The sequence below is a fragment of the Peromyscus maniculatus genome, chromosome 5 (genome assembly GCF_049852395.1).
Source record: "Peromyscus maniculatus bairdii isolate BWxNUB_F1_BW_parent chromosome 5, HU_Pman_BW_mat_3.1, whole genome shotgun sequence".
Lineage (NCBI taxonomy): Eukaryota > Metazoa > Chordata > Mammalia > Rodentia > Cricetidae > Peromyscus > Peromyscus maniculatus.
The window spans coordinates 70,055,361-70,067,981 of NC_134856.1; the positions used below are offsets into that span (position 1 = coordinate 70,055,361).

Here is a 12,621-nt window from a genome sequence, read left to right on the forward strand (position 1 = left end):
CTTTGTTTATGACCCTCAACTCCCAGTGCTCAGCTCTGCAGACTGCAGGACCCAAGTCTCTTGTTCTCTGGCTTGTGGAGAGAGGAGGAAAGTGAAGGATCTATCTAGGCACAGTCTACTAGGTAGAGGATGCAGTCTTTTGGGGCGACAGGCCTACAGGCAGCCCCCGTTCTCAGCTGTGGCTGTCCTCAGGCTCTGTGGTGTTCTTTCTTCTTCATAATCATGACTGATAGTCTACTGAAATTCATAATAAAAAAAATCCATACCTATGGAGCTGGGATGTGGCTCAGTGGGGACAGTGCTTGCTGAGTGGGCATGAGAATTTAAATTTGAATCCCTAGAACACACATAAAAAGCTCCCCTGTAGACAAATGTTTTTGGGTCCCACCTGTCCAGACAAATCTTTCCTACTCATGTCCCCCAAGTAAACACAGAGGCTTATATTAATTAAAACTGCTTGGCCATTAGCTCAGGCCTACCACTGACTAGCACTTGCACTTAAACTCAGCCCATTTTTGTTAATCTATATGTCGCCACATTTTCCGTAGCTTTACCTGTGTGCCATTACATGCTGCTCCCTGGATGGCGGGATGGCGACTCCTGACTCAGCCTTCCTCTTCCCAGAATTTTCCTTGTCTGTTTATCCCGCCTATACTTCCTGCTTGGCTACTGGCCAATCAGCGTTTTATTAAACGAGTGTACAAAAGCATCATCCCACAGCACTCCCCTACATGAATGCATGTGCCTATAATGCCAACATTGAGGGACAGGGACAGGTGGTTCCTGATAGCTACCTGGCCAGCCAGCCTGGGAAAAAAAGGCAAACTTACAGTTGAGAGACATTATCTCAAGAGAATAAGACAGAGAGTAATAGAGGATGACACCTGACATGCTCTACTGGGAAGATTTGATCAAAGAGTGTTATATCCATGTGTAAAATTGTAAGCAAATTCTTAAGAGAATAAAAAATGACAAATAGGATCATAAAAATATGCATAAAATGAAAAAGCTGTTTTATAGAAATTACAAAGTAATTGGTGCTCCAATTTTATCTGAGTTGTAGTTCAACCCAGAGGCAGTTTGAGGCCCTTGAAGTGCTTTTCTTTATAAGTAATGTAGTAAAATGAAAATAGTTTCTTAGTTCATTCGGGAGACAAAAAAGTTTATGGAATACACAGCATGCCTTAAATATTACCCTAACTGTGCTGTTTTTTGAACACATTATATTTGAATAATCATTAAGGGATTATTTTTATGGCTACAAACCCAGGGCTTCAGTGTGTAATTCCAGAAGGTATTAGTCTCATGGTATTTAGGATGAGTGATGTTCTGACCTAGAATTCCATACAATATGCTGGAATGATGTGCCTTGACATTGTGCAACATGGCAGCCCCACTAAAATATTGGAAGGTTATGCTCACATAGTTCTTCACCCAATTGAATGAGAGGCTAAAACTGCTTTGAGAGAATAAAGAGTGCTAAGATGTGGTTGTATATATACAAGCATAAGACTGTGGGTCCTTGTATGTCCAGGTGGCAAACACATGAGCCTACATGATTCTGGGCCTTGTGCACACATCAATAATGCTATTTGCCATTCATTAAATATCTTCAATTCACTAGATGCTGTTTCTAGTCTTTGCAACCATCAACACGGCCATTATACCTTTTACTGGTGTTCAGCCATGCCCAACCTTTTGACATTGGGACACAACAGTGTCATCTACAAAGTTCATGTTATACAGTCAAGTTACAAAATGGAAACTGTACAACACCTCATAATGTTTTAAGTATGCTTGTGATTTGTGATGGGCTGCACTCACAGATGTCTTTGGCTGCACTGACAGCATTCTTATTAGGTATCATTCTAAATCCTCTACTACAAGAACTATTTTAATGGAGAGGGATGTACGAATGTTTTTCTACCTTAAAGGTGAAAAAATGGGATCCAGAGATGTTAAGTAAACTGCCTTGAATCACATATACAGTAAGTTACAGAGTCAAGATCCTATGAGGGCCTTAAAATTTAAATGTCATACTCTGGGTAAACTCACCCATCCCAAGTCCACCATTTAAAATCATATTTATCAGGCTTGGGTTGTACAGAACTCACCTAGCATGCACAAGGCCTTGCATTGGATCCTTAGCACCATGAAAGATGTACTAACAAGAGCTTATGCTCCTATAAATTTAGCTGACAAGTTACTGGAATGAAGGCGTGTTGAACATGAAATCAACATGGGAGATTCTAACTTTACACCTGGAGTGGAGGGAGGGGAAGTTGCAGTGTGGTCAGGATGTGTTGCGTGAGGGAAGAATAAATAAAAGATAATAAAACCAGCAGGGTACAAATCCAACAGGTAACTCTAATTCTCTCATAAGAATAGCAAGGATATTTTAAAGTCATTAAACAGTGAAGAGATTTTGTCACTTGGTTACAAACTGCCAAAAGGAACTCACTCAATCAAATATCAAAACAATGTGAGTCATATTGATGACTTAAAATCAACTAGTAACAAAAATAGCCCTACAGCTGAACATTCCTGAATATTTTATTTGGCCCTTCTTATATAAACACAGGAAGAAAAAAATACAAATATCTATGTTTATTTAGAAAAAGAAAAATAGTTGTATTTAAAAGAGAAGCAGAGTCCACTATTTTTAATTAAGTTGCTCATTGATTTTTGCCTGGAGACATAAGATTTTTCTGCTTTCTCTTTTCCACTATGCTAGTACCTCCTCGGTAGTAGCAAAATTATTAGGTCATTTATTAGTTCTTCTATCAGATGCTAATATACATGAGAATAAAGCACTGGTGAAGGGTCTGATTACCTCCAATAGGAAGTGCCTTACACACAATAGGTTATCAATAAACTGAGGAGTTAGAAAGAGCTTTAGCTATATAACACTGTTCTTGCACATATTACTCAGAAACTAAGGCATGTCTGACATGCACTTACATGGCTTGGTGAATGACACGAGATTTCTCCAGAAGGTATTCAGAAATCTGTGCCCCTACAACAGCTCCAGAAGAGGTAAATTTCATTTCCAAGTATTTTCCAAATCTGCTGGAATTATCATTTATAATAGTGCAGGCATTGCCAAAGGCTTCGACCAAATTGTTCATTTGTAAAATCTTCTCTTGTAGGGTTCTGTTATTAGCCTGGGTAACAGAGAGAGTAGAGATGTCAAGATATAAGTATAAAATTAATTAGTCTCTAATAAGATGCCTCTTTTTGATAAGTACTTTATATAAAGACAAAAACATAGATGAGCATATTTTTGGTACACTGCCAGATGCTACAATGGGACCCATAACCTCCTCCCATATACGCATTCACTCACTTTCTTAGCAACAGGGGAAGAGACATTTTCTGTTCTCTTACATACAGTTCTGTGTATGACACGGCCTGAAAACACATCCTATAGGTAGTTTGTACAATGTGCACCCTCTCACTTTAAACATAGATATTGGCCTGGGACTACATCTAATCCTTTCCAAAACCAAATCTACTTTCCTTGTGTCTACAGATGCTTCTAAGCATGAAAGTAAGAGAATAAAGCTATCTTGTAAATCCAGAAGTGGAGAGAACAAGTCATAAACAGTTAGAGTAGCTCATCATAGTGGATGGTAAGAATGGAATCCCTAGCTCGGTCACAGCCTGTCTGGTTGCCCATTTACTCATTTCCTATCATCTCTTAGAAAAGCATGTCCACACCCTGTCCCCTTAGAGCAGCAGTTCTTTCCTATCCTGCAACCCTTTAATATAGTTAGTTCCTCATGCTGTGGTGACCCCCACAACCATAAAACGACTTTGCTGCTACTTCATAACTGTAATTTTGCCACTCTCACAAATCCTAATGTAAATATACGATACACAGGATATCTGAAATGCAGCCCCCAATGGGGTTGTGACTCATAGGTTGAGAACCACCGCCTTAGAGGCTCAGGGGTACAAGTCACTCTCATCTTGGTGAAAATTAGCTAAAGGAGATTATCTTCAGCGTTAAGCTTAGAACCATGCTGAGAGCAGCTGAGTTCAGGGTGAGGAAGTTTTCAAGTTAAGGGAGAATAATAGTACTCAGAACACAGTTGGTGCTGCATCTGAGTTGATGAAAGGGGCTGTCACAGTGAAGCTGAGAAGCTGCACAAAGATTTTCAAGTGTGAAGAAGCAGTAAGGGGCAAGAGAAGAGAATGTGGACACTGGGACAAAACTGGCTCTGCCAAACATTTTTTTTTTGAGCTGCTTCTACCTATGACAAGGCAAGAGTATTGTGTCTACCCATACTAAATAGCCTTGACCTTCCGAGTGAGGACCAGAGGGCTGCAGAGGAAAGGTCCATCCACTAGGCATCTTATTGTGCATCTATTAAATCTTTACCAAGGACAAAAGTAAAAAAAAAAACAAAAAACAAAAAACAAAACAAAACAAGACTAGACAAGGGCAGAATTGGCCCTGAGGGCAGAATTGGCCCTGAGTGTACACACACACACACACACACACACACACACACACACACACACACACTCAATCAATCAATCAAATCCCATGTTAAGATCTAGAATGAGGTAAAGATTAAATTAACAAATTTGCTCACATCTACAGAGAAGCATCCACACACATCTACTCCAGTACTGAAAACCTCTATCGGCTCAGAAATCAAGACAGATTAGCAGGGCCCTTGCAGACAGCACCTGTGTTAACTAATTTCTATGCTTCTATCTTAGTAGGCTGAGTCACACTATCCCCCTTTTCCATTTTATATTTCATTTCAATGTCCTCCAAAACCCTTAAAATGTTCTTTATTGTAGCAGGAAGCTAATGGCACGGTGATAGGAAGGGATTGACATGAGACCGTTGGTGACAGCACCACCCTGAGGGGCCATGGGAATGGAGGTCAGAGGTCAGAAGAAAGCATCACTTAGATGCTATACCAACACATGTGGCAGGATATGATGGAGGAAGTTCACTGAATTTTAACAGAAACATGGAATTCTTTGTTTGCATAATTTTGAAAATAAATTGGGCTCAGGTGATCAGCTGCTTTTGGCTGTGTGGCTTCAGTCTATTGTAATATATAGGTTGTTAGCTCTGGTAGTTTGAATGTAATTGGCCCCCATAATCTCAGAGGGAGTAGCACTCTTATGAGGTGTGGCTTTGTTGGGTGTGTATGGTCTTGTTAGAGGAAATGTGTCACTTGGGGGTGGGCTTTTAGGTTTCCTATGCTCAAGATACCACCCAGTATCTCAGTTGACTTCCTGTTGCCTGCAAGATGTAGGACTCTCAGCTACTACTCCACCACCATGTCTGCCTGTACACCATCATTCTCCCTGTCATGATAATAATGGTCTCAATCTCTGAACTATAAGCAAGCCACCTCGATTAAATGTTTTTTATAAGCATTTCCATAATCATGGTGTGTCTTTACAGCAGTAGAAACCATAACTAAGACATTAGCTATGTATCAGACAAGTTTTTTGCTTTCTTATGTTATTTTGAGCTTATTAATAAAGTAATTATAAATAGTTGTATGTATGTAGCTAGAGTTTTCCTGCCTTGTCCACAGTCAGGACAAGGCTTTGTCACCTGCCAGTCCCACAGCCGCTCAGACCCAACCAAGTAGATACAGAGACTTATATTGCTTACAAACTGTATGGCCGTGGCAGGCTTCTTGCTCACTGTTCTTATAGCTTAAACTAATCCATTTCTATAAATCTATACCTTGCCACGTAGCTTGTAGCTTACCAGCATCTTTACATTCTGCTTGTCCTGGCGGCGGCTGGCTGTGACCCCTTCTGTCTTCCTGTTCTTTCTTTTCTTCTCTCTGTTAGTCCTGCCTATACTTCCTGCCTAGCCACGGGCCAATCAGTGTTTTATTTACTAATCAATCAGAGTAACACATTTGCCATACAGACCATCCCACAGCACAGCCAAGTGCAGACCATCTCAGACACCTGCACTCAGGCTCATGGTCCTAATCATCCTCTATGCGAACCTGCTGGGTAAAGCCATGAGGAACCCGAGAACGGGCTCCCACAGGACATACAGAACATCCCACAGCAGTATGTACATGGGTTTTTATTTTCTTATAGGTATCAGTAGGATTACTGGGTTGCATGTCAAATGTAGTTTCCCTGTTTAAGAAGCATGAAAGCCATTTTCCAAAGTGACTGCGATGTCTTCCTACTGCTGATATCAGTCACCACTTTGCACTTATACTAACAACAGATAAGAGTCCCAGCTGCTCCAGGTCCTTGGCAACACTTCATCTTCTCAGATTCTTAAAAACAGTTTTTAGCCAGTTAAATAGGCATTTTAAGGTATCTAAAGTCTTAATTTGCATTTTCCAGGTGAGGAATGATACTGAACAACTTTTCATTAATTGCTGTCTATGTGACACTTTTGGAGGTGGCCATTTTTTTCTCATTTCTTGTCATTTAATTTCTTGATATTGAGTTTAAGACATTTTCATATTTCTATATCTTTATTAGTTATGTAATTTGCTGACATTTTCTCTTAGATGAGGCTTATGTCAGTGTTCACTTTAATTTTTAACAATAACATCAGAGATTAGAAATTGAATTTTAGTAGAATCAAAGTCTTCCTTTTATGAATTGTGCATTGTGTTGTATCTAAGACATCTTTCATTAATTTAAGATGACAATTAAAATTCCCTATTTTGTTTTTATAGTTTGTGGTTTTCCATTTGTACTTAATATCTATTTTGAATTAACTTTCTGTCACATGTGAGGTCCAGACTAAGGTTGACATGTCTGCAGGGGCACATGCAATTCTTCAACACTATTTGTTGAAATTTAATTACCTATTAATTGACTAACTATCTTTGACAAAAATAAGTATGTGTAGACTCAATCTGTTCCATGAGTCTTTCTGTTGCCATTCCTTAAAGTCACATTTCACTGCTGCAACCTTGTGGTAAGTCAGACAGAACAAAGGACACAGTGCTCCAACTTTGTTCTTTGTAAAAACTGTTTGGTTGTTACGGTTCCTTTGCTTTGTCATACCAACTTTTTTGACTCGCCATGCTCATTTTCATTAAAAACTATTTCTGAAGAAGTGGAAGGAGGGCAAGGGGGAACAGCAGGACACAGCTATCTGATAGGAAAAATGGAAAAAGGGAGCCTTTTTAGAGAGAGAAGGTTGTAAATACAGACGAAGGAAGGGAATGAATAATAACAATAAGGAAGACTGAAAAAGCTGCAAGAAATCATACTATTAACTATTTACCTTAAAAAATCTGTAATACACATAATTATACATATATAGTTTTAATGAACTTTTCTGGGTTGATGGTGCTCCCTTCAAGAGCCAAAGATGACCTAACATAAACCTCAATACCAGACATGAAAAACTCTTTTTTGAGTTTTTGGCCAGGGCTGTTCAAGAGACTCCCAAACATTACAGCCTATTGTTGCTGTCCTTGGTTTCCCCCTGAGAAGTGGAAGGTAAGTCTCCATTGCTAAGGACATCATGCACTTGAGAAACAGGGTCCAGAGACATCTGAACTGGAACTGACCTGAATGCCTCTTTCCTGAGAACTAGCTCTCATGGTACCAGAAAACACAATGCAAGCCTCCAAAGGAAGGAGGTAGCCAATAGTCTTACCCAGCCATGATGCCTATAAACCACATTAACCACCAGCATGGCATGATAACCTTAAGGGTACAGAAGTGGGATACATACCAACAGCTTTCTAGTTGGACTTAAGACCCAGTCAACAAAAGAGAAACCATGCCTGGTATTGGAAACCTAGCTAAGTTCTCAGTGCCAACGAAGACATCATTATTGGAGGAGAATCTGCAACAACTAAGCTACTAGACCAGCACAATCCCTAACAACTGTATAAAAACTTTCGCTCTTACACTTACAGATAAGTGTGGTACTCATGCCTCTGTTCTATTTGCAGCAGATAGAGACCATTACAGAAAACCACAACCCATCAAAATGCTGAGTTGTGGAGCCCAGTCCCAGTGCACATATCTACAAATACTCCCACACCTAAGGCTTAGGGAACATTAGAGAAGAGGGGCCAGAAAGATTAAAAGGGCCAGAGGATTGGGGACTTTTCTGTGACGTTGTGTCTCCTAGTAACATCAGAAGCTATACCCATGAAGTCTCACCAACATGACTGCCCAAATGTGTGGTGAACAAGGATGACACCAATAGACATGCCAAAGTGAATAGGGAGATGCCAAATGATAATGATGATGAAGATAACATTTAATTTGTGTGCAAAACCCCACTTCTATGATTTTTTTATTGTAATCTCATTGAATCTGAAGATGGTTTCATAGAGGTTTAGCATTTCAGGAATTATTAGTTATGTCTGCAAGCATGGTGCACCTGTTACTTATTTTTTACATTTTAATCTCCTTCAGATTTTATATTATCTAAATCTATACAGTTCCTAATTTTTTAGTGCTTTATACATGACATGATTGAGCTTTAGTCTGTAACTGAACGTTGTTACAGAAATACTCACTTAGTGCACTGAGGTTACAGAGAGGAGGAAATGACACATAAAGACTTGGCACCTAAGAGTGAGGAAAATTGGAGGAGCGCCAAAACAGGGCACATGCATTTTAAATAAATATTTATTTATTTATTTTATGCATGCAGGTATTTTGCCTGAATGTAAGGCTATGTACCATATGTGTGCAGTGACCTTTGAGGCTAGGTGAGGGCATTGGATTCCCTGAGTCTGGAGTTACAGAAGGTTGTGATCTACCATATGGGTGCTGGGAATTGAACCTGGGTCCTCTGGAAGAGCAGCTAATGCTCTTAACCACTGAGCTCTCTCCCTCCCATTTGATGTATTTTAAAACTCATAACAATTGTGTTTCATCATTCCCATGGATTATCAAGTACAGGAGTTAATGAATACTAAGATAATCAGTTATCTGAAATACACAAATACTTCTGTTAGAACAGGAAAAAAATAATTCTACCTTTCCAAGCACAGTGAGGTGTTGAACCAGAAGATGAGCGCTCTCTGTCTTTCCAGCACCACTTTCTCCAGAAATAACGATGCACTGCACAGGAAAGGAAGGACTCCATGAGAGGACTGCATCCTCAGGAAACGCAGTGGCTCTCAACAAAGTAAGGGATGTGGGAAGCCTGCCTTACCTGGTCTGAGTTATATGTGACCATAGACTGGTATCCCAAATCAGCCATCGCAAAAATGTGAGGTGGGTTAGCAGTTCTCTTTGCTCCAATATACAACTTAGAAAGCTGAAGTCAAAGTGAATAAACCTTATTGAGCTTTTTTGTCTTGTGTCTGTTTTTATTTAATGTGCAGATTATTGACATATAGAGTTCTAGTTTGGGAAGCAAAAGTTTAAAAAAAAATCTGTCCAAGTAAAACATTATCCACACATGCTATTCATGTATATATGTATGTGTATACATATCTGCATCTATCTATATCTATATATGAGCCAGCCCATATATGGGATATAACATGCCATGATAGGGTGGTGACATTTAAATGATTCTACATGTTATTTTCAAAGTAGAGCTTTAAGGCTTCAAAATGTGATTATTTGTTTACATGAAAAACTTTACAAAGAATAGAATCAGAAGTCATTTTTTTTTTTTACTATTTCTTGGATATGGCAATGTTTGACATCTGACACCTTTTCCCTAGACATTGACTTAGTCTGCATAATCTTACTTGATTTTTGTGAAATTGTACAATTAATTGATAGCAGAATTTGACTAACTCTGATCTTGTTTTTTAATAGCCCAGGCTATTGCTGGTAAGCATATCATTATCATGTACATTTTAGATTGGCATTTAAATGAGCTATTAGGCACAATATTAAATAATGTCCTAGAGTACACAGATAGCTAAAGGACAATAGGTCTAATTAAAATGAAAAATATTCTTGTTTAATTCCATATTTAAAGCTTTAGTGGCTGAGTAATTGATAATTAAACACTTTTACTCATAAAGCATACATTGTATGATAGCAACGAACCAATTAACATGTTAAAAGGAATTCAAAATCTTACAATGACAAATTTTATAGCCATATGTATCTTACATACAAGCAGTATAGCTATATTTTGACTCTCCAACGCTCAATTTGCAAACAGACATTAAGTATACTCATTTTTAGACATCATTTGGGGATAGGTTATTACTAGCAAAACTGCATGTAATTCACAATCTCATATATTTTTTTGGGAAAAAAATGACGGTAAACAGTACCTATGTTGATTTCATATATTTTTCCTACATCTAAGTCTATGTTTGAGTGATAAATATGTAACAGTTTTCTCCAAGTGCTGGGTAGTATTTTCGCTGGCATCCACTTAAATTAAGAATCTGACTACTAGAGTTATTGATACAAAGGGAATGCAAGCCTCACGCACATACCTTTGTAGAATAAAGACCCAGACTCTGAAAAGGGTTAAGCGCAATGAGTATGTCTCCCACATAGATGTAGATCTGATCTCTGGAATAACACTTCTCAAGGTGTTCAGATACCGTGTTCTGCAGCAAAATAAAACAATTTCCCTCAGGTCAGTTTCAGTCACATATGGCATCACAGGCTTTGTGTCCTAGCACGTAGGATGGGGAGACAAGAGGACCCCAAGTGGTCAAAGATAAATAAGAAGAGTCTGGGATAGGGAGAAGAGAAGAAAAGAAAATAATTCGTGTTTAACTACACTTTAAAAACTAAACAGGAATTAATAAAAATATCTGGAATCTTGACTAAGGATTAGAAAGAGATACTAATAGCAAACAAAATGATGTCATGCTTGTAAACCTTGCTCGTAAATCATGCCTGTAAACTTGAAAGGTAATTTCTTTGGTTTTGAGAGATAAAGGGGAATATCATTTTTAAAACATCTTGTATTTTTTTGACACATGGTCTTACTATGCAGTCCTGGCTGGCTTCACTATGCTGAAAGTCTGGCTTGGAACTCACAGGGGTCTTACAGCCTCTGCCTTGGGAATGCTGGAATTAAGGGTATGCACTGCCATGCCCACTTGAAATGCCAGTCTCAAGTGCACTTTACAAAGGATATACTGTTGCCAGTTATATCTTGTATATTATATCTACATACACTATGTTAAATTATATATTTATAGCCTTCAAGGAAATAAGTCAGTGTAGTAGATGAGATAAAGTAAAACCTAGAAAGGAAAGAGGAGAGTATGCATGATTTTATTCCAGTTTGAGGTGATGTAATGGTGCTGGGTCTTCTGCTTAGGGCATATGAAGTGAAAAATTCAGAAAGTAACCTTTCCAATTGATCACATGACTATATGAATTGATTTTAACAGTGTTGCAACCATTATGGGCAGTCCACAACACAAAATAAAAGTAAAAGATCTGAAATCTAAAAAGGACAAAAATATAAAACCTAGACAACAGATGTACTATATTAGTACACTGGTCAATAACATGGTTGGTGAAATGTTTATAATTCACAAGCCTAGGTATTCAAAGTACTGGGTGATTTGATAGGAAAGGATTCAGAAAGGAAAGAGCAATTTCTGCCTTACAAATTCTATTTGATTTCAAGATCTGTAATGATCCTGAGGGGTTACTTTGGAAAGTTGTTTATTTACCCTGAATTTACTGAATGACTGTGTTAATTACTTTTCCACAAATTCTTGATACACATCAACTCATAAAGAGAAATGGGCTGTTTTGGAGGCTTGGGATGGTATTCAATCCCTTGCTTTTGGTCCTGGGTGGAGCAATATATCATGGTGGAAACATGTGTCACTTTTATCATGCAGAGAGAAGGAGTTTGGGGCCAAGGACGAAGACTTTTCACCAGCTCCATCTCTTAAAGTTTCTGCTGTCTCCAAACAGAGTCACAGGGTGGTGACCAAACATTTAACATTTGGTCTGGGGCTTTATAAACCCTACCCTGCCTCTCTCTAGGTCAAGAGTCTTTGTCATGACTCTGCTCTTGACTGCCAGTAATGAAGGCCTCTTAGTCTGATCCTCCTTGAATTCCATTCTTCTGTGTTTCCTGTGGGTAGGACATAAGCCAGACATGGTAGCTCATGCCTATAATCTCAAGCACATGGAGGTGGGTGGGTACAGGAGGATTGATACAAGTTTGAGGGCAGCTTGAACTACATAGTGAGTTCCAAGGCCGCCAGGGCTACATAGGAAGACCCTGCCTCAAAAAGTACAGAAAGAGACACATACACAGAGAGAAATACATACACAGACCAACATGTGCATGTACACACACCCACACATGGTGCGAAGGGGGAGAGAACATATATAATATTACAGATGGTATTTAAAGAATCTTTTGTACACAGCAGTTCTTTAAATTAAAAAAAATCTAGAAGGAATGGAGAGATGGCTCTGAAATTTAGAGCACTTGTTGTTACAGTAGACCCAAGTTCAATTCCCAGTACCCACATGACAACCCAGGACCACCCATAACTCCAGTTCCAGAGGAACTGATGCCCTCTTGTCTTCCTCTGTTCATGTCTGTGCCCCAGGCATACACACAGTGCACAGACATACAGTAGGCAAACACTCATACATATAAAATACAACAAATAATTCTAAATTTTGTAAAAAAAAATTAGAATGCTTAAATTTAATTTAACT

General features: G+C 38.7%; 1 protein-coding gene across 1 annotated transcript in view; it reads right to left on the bottom strand.

Moving 5' to 3' along the window:
* The window catches only part of Myo3a (myosin IIIA), a 176,718-nt gene that overhangs the window by 93,640 nt on the left and 70,457 nt on the right, over nucleotides 1–12,621 (bottom strand). The window contains exons 10-13 of the mRNA XM_042278011.2: nucleotides 10,407–10,523; nucleotides 9,152–9,256; nucleotides 8,974–9,057; nucleotides 2,962–3,164 (exon numbers count right to left, since the gene is read on the bottom strand). Coding sequence (XP_042133945.2) covers nucleotides 2,962–3,164; nucleotides 8,974–9,057; nucleotides 9,152–9,256; nucleotides 10,407–10,523 — 509 coding nt within the window. The remainder of the gene's footprint in view (nucleotides 1–2,961; nucleotides 3,165–8,973; nucleotides 9,058–9,151; nucleotides 9,257–10,406; nucleotides 10,524–12,621) is intronic.